Below are 21,819 nucleotides of genomic sequence, written 5' to 3'. Positions count from 1 at the left end.
ACCGAGAGTGTGTTGTTCACCAAACGCATGCTTTGTGTATCCCTCATGATGAAGGGATGACTCATGCACAGCGCAAGTCTCATGCATCTCATCGAAATGATGCTGCCATTGGTATAAACTACCCTCACACAATGGCGATGAGGCAGATATGAGCATGTTGGCATGTAGATATCCCCAGTCATTGCCACTGTTGCTGTTGACGATCGAGCAGCAAAAGCAAGTCCAAGGGCGGCCTCTCCTGGAACCGGAATACGGAACATGCATGCGCCGGACCGGGTGACACGAGAATGAATGCCTGCCGAGGAGGGCCTGGGTGTGATTTGTGTTTGTGTTCATCTTCTATAGTTTATCCTTCTCTCTAGGTATATGCGCTTGTAATGCAACCGAATCCAAAGCCAGGCAAGCGCCTGGCACTACTCAACCCGTACCTATACCGCATCGTCATCGTACTCCCACTAATAATGCCCGAGCCCAACGGCGGCAAACAACTCATCATACACCTTGCCGACCCAGCCGTGAGCCGGCCCGCCGCGGGCCACGATGCCCAGCCCGCCAGCCGCCCACACGGCCGTGGCGGCGACCGCGGTGCCGTTGACCCACAGCCATATGCGTCTCCTGCGCTTCCTGCGGCGCACGTCCTCGTTCCTGTCGCGCGTGGTCCCCACGGTCTTGATGTCGGCGGCCCACCCGGCCATCTGCGCCAGCCCGATCCACCTGGCCCACCCCCAGACCATGTGGCCGCAGCCGAGGCCCAGCAGCCCCGCGTAGCCGGCGTACGAGACGGCCGCGTGCGACGCGAAGCCGTGCGCCACGTACGCCAGGCCGATGTTGGAGCTGTCGCCCTCGACGTGCAGCGGCAGCAGGCGGTTGAGGGCGACGTGCGCCGCGAGGAAGGCCGCGAAGCCGTACCCCGACGCGGAGATCCAGCTCAGCTGCGGCCAGGCTGACCCGTTGCCGCCGTTTGAGGAGGGTGAGGACGACGACGAGGAGGACGTGGCAGACCGCCCCGTGGACGACCTCGCGGGCAGGAAGGCCGGGGTCGCGCCGCCGTAGCGCTTGAGGTTCTGGGAGCGGCGCACCAGGCGCAGGGCGACGCCCGAGGCGATGTGGGCGGCTATGGGCAGGGCGACGAAGAGGGGCTCGGTCATGGGGGTCTGGTAGATCTCGCGGGCGAGCAGGAGGTAGCCCTCGGACGCGGGCACGGAGCGGGTGACGAGCGGTATTATGGAGGTGTTTGCGATGTGCAGGCCGGTGAAGATGGAGAGGGCGTATGTTGAGTAGCGTTGGATGCGTGTTACTAGGATGGTTGATCGACATGTTAGACGGTGGGTGTCCATCATGTGGCTGTGCATTGTGTAGGACAGAAAAGAAAAGAACTCACGATAGTATATCGAGCCGTGGCCGCTCCCACTCAGCCCGAGAGACGACGCCCGGGCATGGCCTGGCCCGTCGCGGGACCCAATCGACCTGGTGGATTCCTTCTCGGGGTCTGCCTCTGTCCTCGTGCCATCACTCGACTCCTCAGGCAGCGGTGGGAGGTCCTTGTCGGTGTCTGGCATGGGCTGCGGCTCGAGTTGCATCAGCGAGATCAGCGTCTCCTGCGAGGCAGTCGCCCTCAGGGACCGGGAATCCATGGCGGATTATGCACCTGGCCTGAGTGCCACTACTTGTCTGCTCTGCTCGTAGAGGCGCAACGTTGTGGTTATGAGGGTATCATGGGGTTCTAAAGTGGTGGTGGCATAAGACCAAGGGGAAGAAGGAGGAGGCCAGGCTAGTCGTGGATGATTCAGGACCTTGGGCAGGCAGGCAGGCACATGAGCACCCAGAACTGTTGAGAAGGTTGTCCGAGGCTTAGGGCGCTTCTGTCCCTACCCCACCCCCTGGCCTTCTCTGACGTTGACACTGGGGTAAAGCCATGCCCAGGTCACTGGCCCCACTATGACCCGCCCAGTTCCTGCCGAATTGCCCTGTGAGGATGCTAGAATTACACACGCGACAGCAGCCCGGCCCGCTGTCCTGGCAGGGTGCCAGGGTCCGGGGGTCCCAGCACCAAGGGTAGGTACCTGGGTACTTAGAGCTCGACCGTCTCGGCCGGCAGAGACCCACAGCGACTGACTCCATAGAAACTCCCATTCCGGTCGCTCCACCTCGAAGACAAACACAATCCACACCGACAACGGCAAACACCACAGCAATAGCTCTGCGACCAGGAAGCAACCAAGATGCCTCCAGTAATATACCCCATAACATTCTTCTGTCCTTCCTTGGATTCACAAGCTAACCGCCCCGACCCATCAGCGACACCAGACCCTCCCCCCAGCAGCCACCGCCGCCGCCCGCGAGGCCCTCCAGTCCTTCTACTGCCAGCTCTGCCAGAAGGGCTACAGCCGTCACAACGAATATGAGGCCCACCTCTCGTCCTACGACCACTCCCACAAGGTGCGCCTCAAGGAGATGCGCGCCATGACCCGCGACCCCGCCGCCGCCGCCCGCGCCCGCAAGGCCGAGGCCAGGGAGAACGGCGTCATCAGCATCCAGCTCGGCGGCGGCGGCGGCGGCGGCGCCGACAAGCCCCAGGCCTCTGGTGGAGGAGGAGGTGGCGGGTTCAAGAAGGGAGGGTTCAAGAAGTCCGGGTTTAAGAGCGCCTTTGCGCCGGCCGAGGGGGACGGTGAGGCCGGCAAGGTGATCAAGGAGGAGGACGAGGTGAAGGATGTCAAGATCAAGAGCCTGGGGCTGCAGCGTGCTGGCGGAGGCGGCGATGGGGAGAGTGATACCGAGGACGAGGGGTACGAGATGTACGACCCCAATTTCCCGACCGACTGAGACGCCAAGGATGGGCCGAACCGAACCGAACACTCCGACCTGCGGACCTGCTACTGGGCACACGGGTCTAGAACTGATCTGCGGAAAGCATCCGTGGGAGAAACGTCCTGTGGACGGCTCAGGGTGCCGGGCGAAGGGAGCAGGCAGCGCACCGCGAGGAGGATACGAGGCCCGTCAGAGGCACATCCCTCAGGTTCCACGGCTGAACAAGCGGCAAGTTTCGACCTGGATGGGTCAAGGGAGGGAGATGCCGTCACGGTGCTATGGGCTCAGTCACAGAAGGCGGATGAGCGAGAAGTCGGGACAGATCATCTCCATCTGCACGATACGTCGACACTAGGCACGCCACTGACAACACAATGGACGGCGAGCCGCTTCAATTCCTTGCATTATGCCTACGAATTCGGCCAGACATTTGGCTGGAACTGCGAAAGATCCTCCTCCAGCAAGCCCATCATGTACCGATTCCCCGAGAACCAGTCGCCAAGCTGGCTCGTCTGGTTCATGGCCAGCGCGTGGTTCACCGGCGATGCCCCAAACGGTGCCCCAGCGGTCACGGGCGAAGTCGGCAGCGCGCCACTCGCAGCCGCCGCCGCCGCCGCCGCGTGGGCCGCAGCGGCGGCATGGGCCTGTTGGACCTGGGCCTGGTGGACATGCGCCTGCGCCTGCGCGGCGGACATGTCGCCGTCGACGGGCATGAAGCCCAGCGCGGACAGGTAGACGTCGAACTCGTTGCCGATCGGCGCCATGTCGGTGTCCTGGGGCTCGGACGAGTTGGCCTTTGTCTTGGCCTCGACGTACAGCGTGGCCACGTTCTGCAGAACCGAGAAGAGGCGGTGCAGCTTGTCGACGCCCTCGGACACGGCGCACGTCGGCTGGAGCGACGCGATGAAGTCGCGCAGGCGCTGCAGGTCTGCCATGTTGGATGTCTCTATTATGTGGCAGAATATGACGATGAAGGGGACGAATGGTGCGTAGAGGATTGTCCTAGGCGGAGGGAGAAGAGAGTCAGCAAGCAGCAAGCAGCAAGCAATATAAAACCGGCCAGTCTCAAATTTGAACGGGGGGTGTCTCTCTCACCAGTGTATGTACGAAGCAGCCACCCACAGGTTGCTCCCCATCAGCTTCATGCACTCCTCGTGCGTCTGCATGGCCAGCCTCGCCGTCTCGATACACTCGGGCGTGAAGGTCGAGAACCCGTGCCCGCCCGCGCCGGCGGGGATGGCGCGATAGACGAGCGTCAGGCTGCTCAGGAACGAGACCTGGTCGCTCTTCATGACCATCTCCATGACGGTGGCCTTGCGCGCGTCGGCCCAGCTCCCGCCGCCGCCGCCGCCGCCGCCGCCGCTGCCGGCCTTGAGCCTGCCCATCTCGGAGCTCCGGATCAGCAGCGCCTGGTCGGCGATGACCTTGAGCCTGCCCGCGAGCCGCCTGGCGACCTCGACGCGCTGGCCGACGGGGTGGCCCAGGCTCGAGGGCGAGTACAGCCGCTCGTAGATCTGGCCCTGGATGTCGGCGTGGGCGATCCACAGCCGCAGCACCTCCTTCCACATGTCGGGCGCGTTGACCTGCCCGATGACCCGCGGCAGCGTCACGTCAAAGTCCTGGATGGTGGGCGCGCGGCCCAGGCGCAGCGCCAGCCCCCTGTCCAGCATGTAGCTGAACCAGAAGAGGATCGCCTTCTTGTCGCTGAGCACGGCGCTGTCCGCCGGCCCCGTGCTCTTGCTGCCGCCCGGGCTGCCCACCTCGACCGTGCCCCCCGACACGCGGTGGTACCCCAGGTCCTGGCACAGCTGCGCCGCCGTGGTGTTGAGCTGCCACGCGAGGCTGGGCCGGCTGACCTCGATGGCGTAGCTGGCCCCCAGCAGCAGGGCCTCGATGTTCTCCATGGACGCGCCGAGGAAGAAGCGCAGGTTCGCGAGCCCCGTCTCCAGGTTGTCCCGGCACAGGCGGTAGTAGCCCGAGTACCGCTCGCGCCCGGCCTCGTCGCCGAGCCCCGCGGCCACGACGGCCTTCTCCTGGAACAGGTAGTACAGCCCCATGTTGACGATGATGAAGTTGGCGTGGCTGAAGTCCTCGAGCGCAAAGTACACCCGCCGGCACGCCTCGGCAAAGTTCTCCACCGCCATGAAGCAGCACACGCTGATCAGCGTGAACGTCCCGGGCGGCGTCTCCTTGACCTCCCGCAGCACGGGGATCACCGCCTGCACGGGCGGCATCGGGAGCTCGCGGAACCCGCCCCGCGGCAGGGCGCGCTGGTGCGCGAACCGGACGTCGCTGCTGCTGCTGCTGGCACCACCGCCCCCGGACGACGTCCCCGCCGAGCCGCGCCGCACCGGTTGTTGCTGCTGCTGGTGCTGGTGCTGCTGCTGCTGTGCTGCACCGCCGACCGGCTGCTGCTGCTGCTGCCCGTTCTTCTGCCGGCTCAGCCCGACGATCTGCTTGAGCGAGGTCAGCGCCGCCGCCATGCTGGGGTTCATGTCGCGCAGGGAGGTGCGCTCGACGGCGTGCTCGAGGAACTCGGACGCGAAGACCGTGTGCGCCGTGAGCGACGAGTTGCCCTCGAAGGCCGACGAGTCGAGCTCGTTGTTGCCCGCCGACCCGCCGCCGGGGGTGCTGGTCTCGTCCTCGTCCTCGTCGTCGTCGTCGCCGGTGCGGTCGTCGCCTGAGATATCTTCCATGTCGTCGTTGTGGTGGTGGTGGTGGTGGTGTGTCAGCGGGGACTTGCTGTTTCCGCCACCCGCCGCCGCCGCTGCCCTGCTGCTGCCTGGTTCCATGAGGTTGGATGATGATGACGAGGAGGCCAGTGGCGGGGGGCCCTCGTGGAGTGGCAGGTCTGACGGGCGCCGCCTGAAGCCGCTGTTGTTGCTCAGCTCGCGGAGGAGCTTCTCTATCGAGCCGAGGCGCTGTTCGATCTGGTCGATCTTGCGCTCACTGGTGGGCGGTTAGTCAGGGTCGGTGTGCCATTGGGACCGTTGTGCGCCGAGGACTTGGCCGAAGTTTGAGGGCTTGTGGGCTCCGCACGGGCTGGGCTTTATGAGACGAGATGTAAAGACACGAGAGAGACGAACTATTGCGTAGATATCAAGACCCTCTGCCTCGCCTCCCTGGGCTTCTGTCCCGCCCCCGTCGAACTGCAGACGCGGTTGGCTATGCGACAGTTCGAGCATGGTGATTCTTTGTCACATCGTATCTGGCGGGGCGGTCGCGTCAGCCAAAAGCCCTCCTACACGAGCCGACGCGATGAGGGGCTCCCCGTCCGGGTGCTAGCCGCGACGCCAGGGCGCCCGCGGACGAGCAGACTACCAGACGTGCACATCATCCGCAATACAAGCGCGTGTGTACTTACTTTCCTTATCCGGCACTGGTCACACTGTGAGAGGCTATCCGTCAGCAAGGGGGGGTCTCGCCTGAGGTGGTATACTCGGTGGATATCCCAAGGGGGTCCTCGGACGCCCGAGGATTTGCACGATGTGTGTGAGTCGGGAAGTCTGGGCGAGACTGGGGACGGGACGGGCGCATGTATAAAACCACGGCCCGTCCGTCCCCTTTTCAAAATCCCTCTGGAAAACACTCGCATATGCGATCCATTGTACGTACTGCTCGACTGATGGCCGCATTGGCCGGGTCCAGAGGCCCTCCTCCCCCTCCTCCGCCGCCTCCGGCGGCCGGTGGTGCTGCCCCTGAGTCGCCCCGGCCGTGATCTGAGGGGGTGCTACCGGTTCCCATGCTGCAGGTCTCGGGAGGGGTTCATTGGCATATAAAAAAGGTGTCTGACGCGGAGGAGACAGGTCCAAGACAAGAAGAAACGCCGAGACGGATGGAACGTTCAACATTCAATGCTCAACCGTTGTGGCTTTGCTTTCATCGAAGCTTGCTTGGCGGGCCACGGCTCGTCTCGTCCCTCATCTCCTTTGCGGGTGGGCTGGGTGCGCTGTGGCCGTGGACATTGCTTCGGAGCGTGCACTGCACGCGTTCTCCAGGGTCCGGGCACGAGCGAGTCTCGGCCTCCGCGGGGAGCCGAGGCTTTCCCACTCCCCAGCAGCGGGGCCGGGAGGGGCTGGGTGGGCATTTACTGCAAGTGGTCTAGGCTCTATTAATAAGTCTCGAGTGCTCCTATGGAGTGGCTTAATCCCGGTGAGGACAAGTGGGCAATTCACCAAGAACAATAGTGGCCTTCATAGTCAAAGTTTTGTGTAATAGTCTAGTTAGATATGTTGTTTTTTCTGTACAGTTGGCTGAATAGAACTTGTGTCATGTACAAGAATTAATCTTAATAAGCATAATAGCCTCCCTATATACTACTACTGCCATCATATGCTCCCATTGACCAATCACTTGATCGGGAACCACTGATTGAAGACACCAGAAGGGTCATACTGCTGCTTGAGCGTCCTCAGTCGGTCCAGGGCGGACCCATAGATGGCCTGCAACTCCTCATCACCATGGGCAAAGTTGATGTATCTTCTCGACTGTCAGCTTCATTTCCATATCAGGCGTGTAGGGATATTGTCCAGTGCCGAAAAACGAGAAATAGGATTCTGGACCGAAGAAACTCACGTGGGGTTCGAGACCGCACTCGGCGAAAACTTCCAGATGTCCCTGACCTGCGCCCCAAACGCCTCAGCCTGCGCGTCGAGCGCCGCGTCCTCGTACCATGGGATCACGATGGCCTGCGCAAACGCCTCGTGGCGCTTCTCCTCCGCGAAGGCCGTCGAGCCGGCTGGCACAGCCTGCGCCGCCGTCAGGTTGTAGCGCTCAATCAGCATCGCCGAGTTCTGCGCCCCGGGCTGCGCCTGGAACCCCTTGTAGAGGTCCCAGATCTGCGGCCAGTTCTGGGAGTTCATGTTGTCGATGGTGGTGCTGAAGGCGGGCTTGCGGCCTCCCCGCGTGCAGAAGGGGTCGTTGGCTGCGTTCCAGCCCTGGTAGGGCGTCACGGCGCTCGAGTTCGTCAGGGGCCCGAGGTCGTAGAGCGAGGCGTAGGCGGTGCGCCCGCTCTCCACCGTGCCGCCGCGGAGGAAGCCCGTGATGACCACCGTGGGGGTGTTGGTCCCGTCGGCAGAGTTGGACAGTATCATGTAGACGACCTGCTGCGGGAGGAGGGCCAGGTCCTGGACGGCCTGGGCCACGGCGGCGATCTTTGCCGAGTCGAAGGTGAAGTTGACGATCAGGGCTGTGCGGTCGTCGGTCGGGAACGCGTTCACCTTCGCCGAGGTGACGATGCCGAAGTTGGGACCTGCGCCGCGCAGGGCCCAGAACAGGTCTGGGTTGGTCGTGCTCGAGGCCGTGAGTGCCTCGCCCGTGGCTGTCACGACGCGCAGCTCGAGGATGTTGTCGACGGCGAGCCCGTGCTCGCCGACGAGGTTCCCGTAGCCGCCGCCCAGGGACGCACCGAGGGCCCCTACGCAGTTGCAGTTGCCCGTCTGGACCAGGACGCCCGCGGCGTCGGCGGCTGTGATGACATCGCTGATGATGGCGCCGCCGCCGATCGTGGCCGTCTTCTTGTCCGCGCTGACGCTGACCTGGTTCAGGCCGGCCAGGTTGATGAGAACGCCCGTGCTGCCCAGGTTGAACTGACCTGTTGCCCACCCATTGCCGCCGTTCTGGGCGACGAAGGGGATCTTTTTCTGGACACAGTACTTGACCTGTGATTGTGATTTAGTATTGAAAGCATATTAAGGTGAAATGGTAGGCAGCAGCCCGTTCTTCACAGCGACATACCGTTGCACTGATGTCCTCCTCACTGGTCGCATTGAACACAACAGTGGCCACGGGCGCGTCCACCTCACTCCACCGCTCCCGGAGCTGGACAGCGACGGAAGAGGCCGGGGCCAGGCTCTGAAGATCGCTGGCCACAGACCGGGCAGCAAGGTCGATGGCAGCTGCAGCAGCTATTGCCGCGCTCTGCGAGCCCAAAAGCAAGAACCGGAGGAGTTGCATGGTCAAGGTTGCAATGGCAAAAGAGTTCTTCGGCAGGTCGCCAAGTTCCAAGTTCCCAAGTTCCCAAGTTCCCTGACGGTATGTATGCAGCCGAGAAGCCCGTGTAAGTCAGGGCTTTATTGGGTTTTTAAGGATCTTGGGAGAAGGTTGTGCGAACCTCGCCTCCTGTCAGACGATGCGGTGAACTCTCCTCACTGAAATGAACTCCTCGCCGGAAAGGAGACCCCTCGTATGGCACCCTTGGCATGCGGTTACCTTGGCGATGCTTGTTCGCGCAGACTCCTCCTGCAGGGCTTTGCTAATAGTTCATTTATTAGCCTCCTCATGTATCGGATAACAGGGGTCGTCCGTCTTCCATGGCTGCAGATGGCTTGGGTCACCGGTGATCCACAACAACTGAGAGGCTTGCAGCCCACAAATGCCGCGCACGCATAACATATTCCGGCATTGGGGTAGCTTAAGCGGTCGATTCAATGTTGCCAGAGTGACTGCAGGGTGGTAAGAAGTGGGGTTGGTACAATAGTGGCTGAGTTGAGGTCTTCGAACAGTGACTGACTGCCCTGAATCGCCGCAAAGACGCTTCGGATGCTACTCTGCTGCTTGCTGCAGCACGTCTTACACCCTTGCTGCCTTGGTGTCCGAAATTGCGATATCTTGCCGGACAGGGACGCCCAGCATACCCTGTCGTTCCCCGCGTGGGCTATGCGGAACCCACTCTTGTTGTGCTTTATAGGCCCGTTTCGCAAGATACCTAGGTATACGACATTAGACGGCGATCCTACAGCCAACCACCGGAAGAGCGGATCTCAGAGGCCGGGAAATCGGTTTGGATCCCAGACGAAGTCTTGTCCGGCAAGTTCTCGTCGCAACAATGCAAGCAGTAGCCATGTTATATGCCATCGCTTGGAAGCATCGAAGGGCCCGGATGCAAGTACACAGTTCCTCAGGCCACGACCTACTCAAGTAGACCTCGGTCGCAATTTACCCTTTCATGCCGACGTTACGCTGTCGGGTAGGCACATGGCACGTGTTATACTGGCTGTACTAAGATGGTCCGATGTTGCTTTGACTTGCACGGGCGCGAGTGTGCTTCTTGATTATTTCTTCTTGTTGATTACGCGAAATCTGACTTCACTCCTCTGCGTTATCATCATTGCACACATAGTCAACAGCAAAGACAGTGAAGTTCTCATTCTTTGCATACCTAGGTAACCATTCGATTCTGGCGAAAGTATGTTATCTGAGCATGCGTCCACCCTTGTGAAGTCAATCTGACCAAAGCCTGGCACCAAGTCCATGCGAGACGGGGCGAAGGGGGAGGGGGGGGCAAGCACGGCGAACAATCAAAACTTACCCCTCTCTCACAAATTACTCCTCACGATGCCATCGGTATTTACACGTCTCCCCCTTTCTGCCCATGAACACGTCTGCACTCTCACATGAACTATTTCCCGCGTGCTTCTGTATTTGGGAATCCATTCCGTACTACCCTCTCGAGGGCGTTCATCAAGAGAGCCCCATATCCAGTGCAACGCTGTTCCTGCTCCCAGGTCATGTTCGTCCAGGCTGGGCTGAATCTAATACTACGATGGCCTGCGTACAGTTGCAAATAAGCCAACTTGCATTGGGATCGGGTAGATCGTACCGTTACTCACAAGCAACAGCTCCTTCCCGAGAGTATCGTATGGCTGATCTCCACCGGAGCCCTTTCAGGAATCACCCGCCGGATGGGACGCCAGTTAAGGTTTGCGAAACTGCAGCGCCCTGGCGCACACTAGCGGAGGATAACCGTTATCTGGCACTCGCCAAGCTTCGAGAAGGGGGCGACATCGTAGAGATCCCTTGCACGGCCGATTGCACACGAGCAGCGGGGTGAGCCCACGTGTATTTATTAGCATTTTATAACCCGGTACTTCGACGGGAAAACGGCGGATGGTGGGCAGGCCTGAGTCAGTAATTACACCCGAAACTCACTGGGGTCAAAACCTGTTCGTGGCGATGCGGCCAAGGACATGGCGCGGCAATGCCAGATGTCCGACGCACATGCCACTGCTTCAAAACGATACTTTCAAGGTGGTGTGGGCCCGGCATTGGGGGACGAGGCCAGAACAAAAGAGTTCGGTCGGGCTGGCGACTTAATGACCTGGAGAATATTATGGCGAGTATTCTGGGCTTCCACATCTTCGGGGCCACACCAGCGTGATAATCAGGTTGCATTAAAACAGTATTGGTCATATCATTCGACTGCAGGAAAGAAGGCAAAGGAGTCTCACTTTTGAAACACGCCCCGTGGCAAAGGACTTTGTTCCGTATGCGACATAACGACACTCCGGTGCCCCCACCTGGGCAGCGATCAGTCGACTAGGGGACATGCAATCGCGAACACGTACGAGTCACATATAGATTCCACTATCGCATCAAAATAGCTCTTTGTTCGTGGGGACTCCCGTCTTCCCGCTTCTCCATACCTTTCAATTATTCCCAGGGCCTGTTCAGTTACCCACCGGACCCGGTGTTCGGGGAGTTTTGCGGCAGGTGATCCGCTTCTCAGAGACCCGCCCGCTGCCAAGTACCATACAAACATCGCCCATCATGGTGACTATGAACTACGACTACACCAAAGGTCAGATGATCGGTCTGGCTGTTGGCTTCATGATTATTCCAACGGTCTTCTACGGGCTCCGCATATGGGCCAAACTCCTCGTCAAACGATTCGCGCTGGACGATTATCTAACGGGAGCAGCGCTTGTAGGTTTCACGGGACTCCTCCTTATTTTGTTTATCAACTTGAAAGGTTGCTGATAACTCCAATCACAGTTGATCGCCATCACATGTTGTACATTACAGCTAGTCAGTGCGTATGGCCGAATTCCTATTAGGGAATCATGAGAATAACCATCTACTTAGCTGCGGTCTATGGCCATCTTGGCGAGCACCAGCCAAAGCGTCCCGATGGTACAGCAATTTTGGAAGACCCGGGCTTTATCTTTTTCGAGCAGGTGAGCGGCCTTCCTTGGACGTCTGGTCTTCTTGGCAAGGTCCAACAAATCTAACGAGAGCCCAACCACAGACTAAGTTTGCGCTGAACATGATATCCATCCTGGGCCTTGGCCTAGTCAAGTCCTCAATCCTCGTACAATACTACAACCTATTCCCGAGCAAGATCTTCCGCTATGTCGTGTCGGGCTCGCTGGCTTTCGTCATAGGGTGGACCATCAGCTTCTTCTTCTCGCACCTGTTTACCTGTTACCCCATCACCGTTTTCATCGAGCCATTTTATGGGCATTCATGCGTGAACACGATTCCCATGTTTCTCGCATTACTCTTCACCGATGTGTTTGCGGATTGGGCAATATTATTACTACCGGTGCCGATGGTTCTCAAGGTGCAACTGCCCTGGAAAAAGAAACTTGCAGTGATAGGCATGTTGGGCTTGGGCGCTGCGTAAGTATTAATAGCTCCGTTTGCCCTCGGCGCTGGCACCCACAGTCTTTATGGCCTTCTGACAAGCATACAGGGTATGCGCAGTCAGCGTCACCAGAGTGATCGCCACGTACGCAATCGCAGAAGAGTTCATCAAGCATCCGAACGACCAGTTATGTGAGTTGTTGACTCTTCAAGAAATACCCATACAAGCATTCCCTCTGTATCTGAACGAGCGCGCCCTGCTGACCGCCAACCAACAGTCTACACCGCGCCGGTATTCTTCTGGACCAACATCGAGCTGTCCCTGGCCATAGTGTGCGCCTGCCTCCCGACATTGCGACCCATCTGGTCGCACTTCTACCCCAAGCCCGAGGCCACAGGTACATCCGACTACGAGTACGGGTCCTCGCGCCGCATGGGCGCCGTCAAGAACAGCATCAAGTATGGCAGCAGCCGGAAGCCGCCGTATGAGGAGCTCGATGAGCTCGAGTTGACCATGTACGACCAGAACCAGACGGTTGGTCGGACGGTGTCGCCTGAGGGGAAGGACATCGTCAAGCAGACTACGATACAACAGACCATTGGACCGGCGGGGAGCTCGAGCACCGCCACCCTGAGAGAGAATACATTTCTGGATTGAGTGAGGGCTCGTACACGTCGAGAAGGGATACGTTGTCAAGCTTCGAAGGCTTCCGTGTCCTTCATTTTGAACAATCCAGTATGCTGGCCCCAACCTTATGGGCAGTGCTCCATTTGAGGAGATGGTGAGAACAAAGCCAAAGACTGTTTGAAGGATTTCATAATGTGGGTAGAGCTATATCCCTAACTACAGAACTGGACGACAAACAGGGAGGTCGTCCGTGTTGCGATGGCTTCGATTTACGGGGCTGTTGAATTCAGGATACCATTTGAATTAGTTGCTCACCAAACCGCCAACATTCATGCGCAGATATCCATATTTGCCATGTGCCGATTGCGGCTATTAAGAAATGCAAACGTCATTTCGTCCCGTGGGATTCCCGAAGACGTTGCCGCGAACATGTGGCTGCTATACGTAGCACTCCCCGTCCACGTGTGAGTGATCCCTGGTCGTATTTGGCTATGTATCATGGGAATACTTTCTGCTTGATCGATGTGGTCGTTCTGGGGATTGACCTCCCACTGTGGCTTTGCGGTCTGGGAGGTTGAACTGCACAAATATCGACCAATATACAATCCTATTAAGGAACATTGAACAACTAGACTCTCAGGGGCTTATTTCTGCAGAGTAAGACTCCTTGGTTTCATTTGAATTTCCTCTAGCTGGTGTTGATCTTGTAAGAGAAGAATGAGAATCCACATTGATATTAAAATATTATTGAGAACAAGCACCTATCGTATTATAACTATTGTTATCGGCATCGTGTTCTTTCCAAGCGCTGGGTCTTGAGTGCTTACCACCGTATGAAGGCGCCATGTATGTCCTCGGACGTATACGGAATAGAAGCGAAACCACACACACAAAAAAAGCAAGACGAGGCTCGTTTCGGAATAAAGGCGTCACCCGCCGCCCATCAATAGCGTTCCACAAATTCTCAGGCCTGAACGAGCAGGTCAGGACCTGTCATAGAGTAATTTGTGAACAATATTGCTATCCGCATGTTAAAGAATGTGGATCAGCACAGCCAGCTAAATGCTCAACTGGTAGTGAACACATTGATTTCTCAAACTATAAGAAGCGGTGAATGGTTACTTAGGTACACATTTAGAAATTCAGGATTAACAGGCCGCTTGATTCACTAGTCATTTTCTGCAGGCTGGAATGTAATACAAAGACATTACGGACCTTGCACTGCATAGGACAAAGGCATAAGTTCCAAAGTGCATACCGTGGAGGTTGAGCAACTCACTGCTGACATTGGCTTGTGCCTGTCTCTGCTCTCGTGCCCTGTCCGTAGGACCGCACCGGGCAGGCAGGCCAGAACAGGATGGCCGGGCAGGGTGGTATGACACGCATGAAAGATCGCCGAGACAACCTTCCAGTGGCGGCTGATGGTACAACGTGCTCCAAAAGTATGCCTGCCTAAAGGACTATGATTGGCCCAGCTCGATTTTGTATTCTTCCTCAAAAGTAGCTACTAAATGTACATTTCAAACGGTGTAACTTCAAAATCCTTGAAGGTCTGCACAGCCAAATCATTCTGAGCAGTAATATCCTCCAAAATGCAAGCTCGAGCTATACACGTGTACAATTGCAGGGAATCGTAGCATGCCGTACCTCCTATGGCCCGTTCTCTTGATGATTGACGCACGAAGCGGGCATATCCATTCCGACCCGGACTGCGGTACCACCCACCTGCCACCGCTGTCCCGCAAGTGCAGGTCCATATGCCGTCGAATTATCATACTCATTTCATCCTCAGCCAATGGGCTTCCCATCGCTGACTTTTCGTTCCTGCAGGGCAGCATGTCCGATACAGGGGCCGAGAGACCGATTTACCAGTGGGATTGCACTGCAGGGAGGCTGTCAGGATTTGCGAACGGACGTGTTTTCTTTTGAAAATAGTTGGCTTGAGACCCAGCGGTCATCATGCAGCAGTCGAGCTTAGCGTCATATGGACCCGGACTGCGGACAATGTTGATCACGATACCCGGCGTGCATGTGCCTTGCCCTCCGGACATGCGGCCGCAGGCTCTCTATATAGCTCTTCACACTGCCAAACACGGCTTTTAAATTATCAGATTTTTATTCCATCCACAATCAAATCGCTTTGAAAATTGTTTATACCGGCGGTGGATCACTGTGGCCAACACGATGGTACTCAACTTGTTGTTCATGCTGGCAGTGGCTGGCTTCGCACAGCCAAAGGAAATGATATATCCAAGAAGTTCGAATGATACTTCAGCTACAGACTCAAATAATACCTGGACAGGTGTCACTCCCGAGCTCACGTCCGCGGCAATAGATGCCATGAACACGGCATGGTACAACGAAACAGATGGCCGTTGGAATTCGACAACAGCGTGGTGGCTAAGCGGCAACGCACTGCAAGCAGTGTGCGACTACACTTTCGTAACAAAGGATACACAGTACCTCTCGAAGATGGAGCATACGGTCCAGGAACAATCCGGACCTTTGCCCTGGTGGCCGGAGGGCGGCGGCTATTTCCGTGCGGACTCGACCGACGACACTGGGTGGTGGGCGTTGGCCATGGTGCGTCTGTTCGACATCACCGGGAACAGGACATACCTCGAATACGCAGAGACCGACGAGGCGTACATCTACAGCTACTGGAACGCCAGCACCTGCGGCGGAGGGGTGATTTGGGCCATCCCAGATCTGAGCTACAAGAATGCAATCAGCAACGAGCTGTACATCAAGCTGGCCGCGTCCCTGCACAACCGCATTCCTGGAGACACGAAGTACCTGGACCGAGCTGTCGAGGGATGGAATTGGTTCAACCACTCGGGGATGATCAACCCAGCGCATCTCATCAATGACGGCCTGGCAGAACGGTCCAACGGCACATGCGTGAACAACGGCGACACAACCTGGACGTACAACCAGGGCGTGATACTTGGCGCCCTTTCGGAGCTCTACATTGCCACCGGCGAGGAGCACTACCTGGATGCCGCAGGCAGCATCGCGGATGCCACCATCTCTAGCTCGGTCCTGTCCCCCGGAGGTATCTTGAAAGAACCATGTGAGACCACGGGTGGCTGCGACAACAACCAGCAGGCGTTCAAGGGCATATTCACTCGCAATCTCGCGGAGCTGAATGCACAGGTACAGGGTCGGCCGTATGATGAGTACCTCTCGGACAACGCCAAGTCTGCTTGGTCTTCGGACCGCAGCTTAATGGATCTGTACGGGCTTTCGTGGGATGGGCCCTACACGCCCGCAAGCGTCGGCACGCAGTCTTCCGTAATTAGTCTCTTTGTCGCGAACTTGTGGCAATAATGTCTTAGACTTGATGGAAACATTTGAACAATAGCAATTACATTTTTGAAAGGTTTATTTTGCACACCTACAGTTGTCTCTTCATATTTCGAAAGGCAAGATACGTTTGTCGAGATTGAGCTTTGAGAATGACATATCTGGCGTGGCCAACGCCGTTCTCATAACTGGCGAGAATCATGTTCGGGACCGCTGGACTGACTGGACGTCGATGTTGAACAGTTCCGTGACCACAACGTGTAACTGTTCAAGGAAAGTGGCACAGTTGCTCGTGGTCAATGCATTGGATACTTAGGTACTATCTTGCAGCCTATGCCGAAGAAGCCAGGCGGAGAACAATCTCCACGATATCCTTGTTGGGTCCGGGCCAGTGCCTGCTCCCCCATACAAACCATGCGCCAAGTGCCCCAATCATAACAGCACCGAATACGGGCCCGCAATAGTTCATGTTCGATGCATCAACCGGAAGACTCGTGGGGAACGGAAGCCAGATCATGGCGTAGACCGTGTAGATGAGGGCAAACGCGTTGACGTACAAGCCGAGACGGCCCATACTCCACTCACTTGTCTGCAGTCCGGTGGTAAGCCGAGTGTGCAAAGTGACACACAGGATGATGGTGTAGCTGAAGTAGGAGGCGAGCGACGAGAGTGAAGTGATGGCTCCAAGAGCGATGTAGGTGCCGCTACCAATGTTGAGCAGGGCCAGGAGGGCGCAGAGAATCCAGGTGAGCAAGACGGATCGTATTGGCACGCGGTATTTGCCATCGACCAAGCTGAAGTACATTGGCACTTGAGGTGAATGTAAGAGTCAGCATACATTCAATGTCGTGTCGACGATACCTAGGTAGCGGTTCCAGCACGAGAAAATACTTACAGCCTCCGTCCCTTGCCCAGGCCCATGTCAGCCGCGAGGCGGAAGAAAATACCGACATGTTGCAACCCATGTTGAGCAGTATGAGCCCAGCACCCAGAAACGTGGTCAGCGCCCGTGACCCGGTCGATGCCAGCAACAGATATAGAAATGGATTCGAAGACGCCATCATGTCGTCAATGTTTGGCATACAGATCTGCAGTTCGACAACACCCATCAGCGTTCAAGATTCTCCAATGATTCTTCGAACGAAAGAACTGACCGTATAAGTGATAACTGCAATGAATCCCATCACGCCACTGACAACCATGGACCAAAACATAGAGATGGGGGCAGAGCGCCTGGCGTTCTTGGTTTCCTCGCCCATGTGGATAACACTCTCGAGGCCGACAAATTGCCAGACTTGAGTCAGCAGCCCGATGTTCCATGACAGGAAGTCATTATCCCAACCGCCGAGACTGGATTTTGTGAGCAAAAAGTCGGAAGGGTTGCGCGGGGACAGCACCCAGAGGGCGATGATGGTGATCAAGAAGAATATGATGTTCGCAAGGCCACATGCCAGCTCAAACCATGGAACGATGCGGAAGAACCAGAGGTTGACGACCAGGTAAAAGGTCAATAGCGCGAGGACCAGGAGCGTCGTGTGCCATCCTCCATTTACATAATCTGGGCTGTTAAGCTGCACTGTCGCCTCGACGGTAACCGCGCCGACGTTGACGGACGAGGCCAGAATCGAGATATATCCGAGCCAGGTAGACCATCCTTGGATCCAAGTCAAGAACCTCTTCGTCCTCGGCGGGGCGAAATGGAAGGTCCAGTAGTACTGGGCTCCGGCGATCGGTATGATGGACGAGAGTTCGGCGAAGCAAGCAGCCTGTGAGAGAGCACCCAGGATACAGATGATGTAGTTGAATACATATGCCGCCGGCCCTCCGTTGAGCATGGCATAGTACATGTTACTGCAGATCGGATCAAGTCAGTGTCGGCGTGCCATGCGGTGTGCGACGGTACCAGCATTAACGTGCACTTACTTTCCCATCCCCATCCATGTTACAAGGTATATCAGGGAGAAGCAAAAGAGCTGGGCCGAAGAGAACAGTCTTCGCGTCCTTGTCTGTTTCTCTAAGATAGAGGCATTTTCAGGCGTCGTATCCTGCCTTTCCCGCACGTTAGGCTCTGTGATGTCGAGCTTGGACACGCTCAACTCATAGTCGCGGTCGGCCATCGTGAGAGAAGCTGTCTGACGTCGAACAGGAGAACAAAAACGGACGTAAGCTGAATGCCGGCAAAGTAGGGTCTGGCTGCCCGCTCATCAGCCGAACCGATGCATTTGTAGGATCCGGGCTGCAATGGGCCGCCTGCGGGTATCTGAACATGCATACCCGGCCGAGCCCGCTTGATGCATTTTTCCCAGCATACAATGTTGGCCATATTCAACAATTTCACACCAATGGGGTTGCAAAATCTGATATGTCTTGTCAGGGTGACACTGGGTGGCTCACGGTTTCAGCCTGTTGGTTCTGAGCAGTCAAATTACCTACCTAGGTACATATGCCTAACCACGTTCGGTTATGGATCCCCTCTTGGCGCATATGGCTCTCAGTGCCGGGTGTTCATCTCCTGATCTCCAAGCCTACCTAGCTGCAGCTAACTGCGTGGCTGCTACCTTATCTGGTTCTTCGAATTTGCCACTATTATTGCATGCATACCTACATCGTTGATTTTCTGTGGCAAGGGTTCATGTCCTAGTTAGATCTCGATTTATACCTGTTTGTACAATATGTATATAATGAAATGTGGTCTTGTGAGACAAATGGCATCTCGGGGTGGAATAGGACAGTTGACATTATTTTTCGCACAAAGATCTTGTTGCTTGCAGCGATTCTTCAACAAAATTTTCACACACGAGGCAGTCCCAGACAGAACCGAAGGAACTTTACCTACTAGGCAGGTAATAAGGAAAGGACCGACAAGACGACCAGCGTATTATTAGCCAACGTCACGTCACCCCGCCCAAGAGCTGGCGTACCGAGATTCGGGATAATAGTGGAGCATATCTTCACACCGGTTACCAGGATACTTGCGCGCGAAATACGGTCCGCAAGACTAGTACAAGGCGCCTTACACCGCTACCAGTGTACCCTGCACCAACAGGCCTGCAGGTGAAGAGCCAGGATCGAGCTAATCCAACTGGCTCTGAAACGCACAAGGCCCAGGTAGCCCTCGGCGCAGGAAAAATTGACCGAACCAGGGCAGGAAGAGGCCTCATAAAGTGGTGAAAATGTAGCACGGGGGCGCTTGCCCTGCTGTTGGTTGTTGCAAGGTATCATCAGCCATCAACTTGAACCAACCGCCCCAGGCTGCCCAGGGACGCAGTAGTTAGCAGACGATAGACAACCGAGGTCCAAGTCGTCACCTTCCCTGTTCAGATTTAGGGCTTTCATCTCCGTGGGAATTTCTTGGAAAATGATTTCCGTCTCAGGATTTTGCGGTTCCTTCCATGGTTTTGAGGTTGACTGGCTATGGATGCGTTGCAGTGTATTACTCCTCTGCGGCTTTTTTCGGCGTTGCTGTGCCGTTTGCCAAACACCCATGACCCACAGCAACGGTTGGGAATGTTGATTCCTTGGTCTCTTCTGCAATTTAGATATCTACTTAGGTAAATGCTGTTGCATCGGAAAGCTTCCCTCTGCCTGCCTGGACTCCTTCCAACTGCGTTGGCCTGAGGCAGTGGATGGGACTTGTCTCACATGTGTATTTGGTATGCGTGCCACCAAACTTTACGTGACATGTCAAATAAAGTGCATGATTTCGCTGTAGAGTACAGCACTGGTAGGCGGACATCACATGCATGCATGCTCACCTGCAGCTTCTGGGGCCTTGTAAAAGGGCTTGTAGCGGGTGCAGCGTGTACTGCCGAGCCTGCATCACTGGATCCTCTACGAGCACCCTGGGCTCGGCATTTGGAACGAAGTTTTGGTTTAATAATACTTGGGTAGGGTTCTCCTCGATGTGACGGGTTTGAGGCCCCGGGTTTCCTTTACACACGCCAAGGTAGCGTGCTCGATCGACTTTTCTATTCTCCGAAACGTTGGACGGTTGGTTCTGTTGGAAGGATCACGCATTCGATCAGAGTTTGCAATGCTTTAACATCATTCCCTCCGCTTCTGATTCGGACAGAAGAAGCTCCAGTCATCCTCAGCACAACACCTCGTGTTCACGTCGACTGAGCGATCCGGGTGCACATGTAATCCACGAAGCCTGCCATGAGGAAAGCTGAGCCCTTTTTTGAGTTGGACTCGACCGACCTCAGTGGAGTCCTTCCAGTCGTCACGATTGTCTGCTGCATTACATGTCTGTTAACTGTCACTGCAAAGCTGCTTTACCAGTCTAGCTTCCTATCTTTACGGCACTTCGACTACGCCCTCTTGGTCGGCACACTTTTAGTTGTCGTCCAGTCTGTCATAGCTGTCCGCATTGCTCATTTGGGTCTGGGGAAACACGAGGCCGATATTGATGTTGGGAATTTGGACAAGATCCGGAAGGTAATTCTGATTCAAGTGGCGTTGTGCACTTTACGACTCAAGAGGTTCTGGCTGTGCTGACCAACTTCATCGCCAGTTACAATATGCATCATCGCTACTCGGCATCACTGTCTTCGTCTGTACCAAGGTCTCTCTGTGCCTTTTGGTCAGATCTATCAACTCGTACGGCCGTGTGAGCACTGCAACATCGGCTCTCATTGCGCTTGTGATCGCATGCTTCATCTCCAATTTTGCAGCCGTAGCGTTGCAATGCCCGCTTCCAACCCCATGGCTCGCCACGAATGGGCAAACCTGTCGAGCGATCTATCCAATCCACATATACAGTCTGACTTCGAGCTTTCTCACAGATGCCGCCATCTGCTTCCTTTCCGTTGCCATGGTCTGGAATATCCAGACGGAGCTGAAAAGAAAGACCCTCGTCGTCTTGCTATTTTCCTCCCGGATGCTCTGTGCGGCTTTCATGATACCCGCGATGATGAGGTCATCAAGCTTGTATAACGGCGAAGGAACCGACTTTACCTGGAGGTCGCTAGACCACATGGTTTGGCTTGAAATATCGTTACATCTTTCGGTTATCACGGCCTGTATCCCCGGTATGAAAGGACTTTTCGAAAGCATGCTTGGCAACACAATGGGGCTGAAAATAGACACATCTTACGAGATGGACCCGGCGGCCAGGAGCAATGGATTGACAATCATAACCGTTAAAAACGACCTCTCTAAGCTCAGCTCCAGCAGGAGCTCACAGCACAAGGGCTCTCCAAATCCAGCAGTACCCAACATCCAATTCACGAACTTCAAAGCAGGTCAACCTGGCTCTTCGTCTCTCGACACCGGAGAAAGATCGCTATGTATTCACGAGGCGTCAGAAAGCATGAATCACAATGATGGACAAAGAGAGAGTATTTGCGAGTTGATAGAACATGCCAGCCATGTTCAACAAGAGGTGGGCGAGCACCAGTCGCGGCCGTCAACAAGGAATTCCCAGGGTAGCATATGAGGAGGGCCAGTTTCAATAGCTTATGGGAGAAGATTGGGGATCCTCATTCGGAAGACATGGTCACTCCAATATAGACATGTGAATATAGTATTCATAGAAGAATCAAGAGCCCACGATCTTGGGAGCAGCGGCCGCGATTCTGAAAGAGATTGGGAGATGTCTAACCACCTAGTTTGCTTTGTCGACGCTGTCCCTGAATTTGTCGAGGCCAGCGTCCATTTTCTCTGACCTCATTCTCGGAAATGCCCACTAGTGACTGCCAAATCGGAGTGGATGT

General features: G+C 56.2%; 8 protein-coding genes across 8 annotated transcripts; 4 read left to right on the top strand and 4 right to left on the bottom strand.

Moving 5' to 3' along the window:
- Window positions 1-455: 455 nt before the first annotated feature.
- KVR01_009233 (uncharacterized protein) lies at window positions 456-1,634 on the bottom strand (the record flags this gene model as incomplete). The annotated part of the gene is made up of 2 exons (XM_044790009.1): window positions 456-1,297; window positions 1,382-1,634. 2 exons carry the CDS (start codon window positions 1,632-1,634, stop codon window positions 456-458), a joined length of 1,095 nt encoding a protein of 364 aa, XP_044641735.1.
- Window positions 1,635-2,043: 409 nt separating this feature from the next.
- KVR01_008959 (uncharacterized protein) lies at window positions 2,044-4,171 on the top strand. The gene is made up of 3 exons (XM_044787206.1): window positions 2,044-2,055; window positions 2,124-2,231; window positions 2,299-4,171. The coding sequence occupies exons 2-3, from the start codon at window positions 2,223-2,225 to the stop codon at window positions 2,821-2,823; spliced, it is 534 nt and encodes a 177-aa protein (XP_044641461.1). The 5' UTR covers window positions 2,044-2,055; window positions 2,124-2,222; the 3' UTR covers window positions 2,824-4,171.
- KVR01_009542 (uncharacterized protein) lies at window positions 3,219-6,899 on the bottom strand (the record flags this gene model as incomplete). Its single annotated transcript, XM_044785544.1, has 5 exons — window positions 6,424-6,899; window positions 6,173-6,196; window positions 5,895-6,016; window positions 3,904-5,757; window positions 3,219-3,810 (listed from the first exon to the last, which is right to left on the bottom strand). The coding sequence occupies exons 1-5, from the start codon at window positions 6,550-6,552 to the stop codon at window positions 3,219-3,221; spliced, it is 2,721 nt and encodes a 906-aa protein (XP_044642044.1). The 5' UTR covers window positions 6,553-6,899.
- Window positions 6,900-7,157: 258 nt separating this feature from the next.
- On the bottom strand, window positions 7,158-8,763 carry KVR01_009271 (uncharacterized protein; the record flags this gene model as incomplete). The annotated part of the gene is made up of 3 exons (XM_044790014.1): window positions 7,158-7,287; window positions 7,384-8,468; window positions 8,545-8,763. The coding sequence occupies 3 exons, from the start codon at window positions 8,761-8,763 to the stop codon at window positions 7,158-7,160; spliced, it is 1,434 nt and encodes a 477-aa protein (XP_044641773.1).
- A 2,592-nt stretch (window positions 8,764-11,355) lies between these two features.
- Window positions 11,356-12,829, top strand: KVR01_009553 (uncharacterized protein; the record flags this gene model as incomplete). Its single annotated transcript, XM_044791460.1, has 4 exons — window positions 11,356-11,511; window positions 11,834-12,207; window positions 12,281-12,363; window positions 12,450-12,829. The coding sequence occupies 4 exons, from the start codon at window positions 11,356-11,358 to the stop codon at window positions 12,827-12,829; spliced, it is 993 nt and encodes a 330-aa protein (XP_044642055.1).
- A 2,310-nt stretch (window positions 12,830-15,139) lies between these two features.
- Window positions 15,140-16,129, top strand: KVR01_009613 (uncharacterized protein; the record flags this gene model as incomplete). The annotated part of the gene is made up of 1 exon (XM_044781727.1): window positions 15,140-16,129. The coding sequence occupies one exon, from the start codon at window positions 15,140-15,142 to the stop codon at window positions 16,127-16,129; it is 990 nt and encodes a 329-aa protein (XP_044642115.1).
- Window positions 16,130-16,239: 110 nt separating this feature from the next.
- On the bottom strand, window positions 16,240-18,310 carry KVR01_009308 (uncharacterized protein). The gene is made up of 4 exons (XM_044781522.1): window positions 18,029-18,310; window positions 17,260-17,956; window positions 17,001-17,193; window positions 16,240-16,915 (listed from the first exon to the last, which is right to left on the bottom strand). The coding sequence occupies exons 1-4, from the start codon at window positions 18,220-18,222 to the stop codon at window positions 16,437-16,439; spliced, it is 1,563 nt and encodes a 520-aa protein (XP_044641810.1). The 5' UTR covers window positions 18,223-18,310; the 3' UTR covers window positions 16,240-16,436.
- A 1,748-nt stretch (window positions 18,311-20,058) lies between these two features.
- Window positions 20,059-21,672, top strand: KVR01_009196 (uncharacterized protein). The gene is made up of 2 exons (XM_044789585.1): window positions 20,059-20,542; window positions 20,619-21,672. Exons 1-2 carry the CDS (start codon window positions 20,264-20,266, stop codon window positions 21,540-21,542), a joined length of 1,203 nt encoding a protein of 400 aa, XP_044641698.1. The 5' UTR covers window positions 20,059-20,263; the 3' UTR covers window positions 21,543-21,672.
- Window positions 21,673-21,819: the final 147 nt, after the last annotated feature.

Source organism: Diaporthe batatas (assembly GCF_019321695.1).
Source record: "Diaporthe batatas strain CRI 302-4 chromosome Unknown Contig00011, whole genome shotgun sequence".
Lineage (NCBI taxonomy): Eukaryota > Fungi > Ascomycota > Sordariomycetes > Diaporthales > Diaporthaceae > Diaporthe > Diaporthe batatas.
Note: the sequence above shows the minus strand (reverse complement) of the source record. Positions and strands in the feature narration are given on the sequence as shown.

What these genes read in the sequence shown, in the direction of transcription:
- KVR01_009308 (XM_044781522.1), bottom strand. Translation starts at nt 18,222, where the DNA reads ATGGCCGACCGCGACTATGAGTTGAGCGTGTCCAAGCTCGACATCACA. An exon ending in TTGCAGTTATCACTTATACG is followed by an intron (nt 17,194 to 17,259) that starts GTCAGTTCTTTC and finishes GTCGAACTGCAG; the next exon opens with ATCTGTATGCCAAACATTGA. An exon ending in CTGGGCAAGGGACGGAGGCT is followed by an intron (nt 16,916 to 17,000) that starts GTAAGTATTTTC and finishes ATTCACCTCAAG; the next exon opens with TGCCAATGTACTTCAGCTTG.
- KVR01_009196 (XM_044789585.1), top strand. Translation starts at nt 20,264, where the DNA reads ATGAGGAAAGCTGAGCCCTTTTTTGAGTTGGACTCGACCGACCTCAGT. An exon ending in ATTTGGACAAGATCCGGAAG is followed by an intron (nt 20,543 to 20,618) that starts GTAATTCTGATT and finishes CTTCATCGCCAG; the next exon opens with TTACAATATGCATCATCGCT.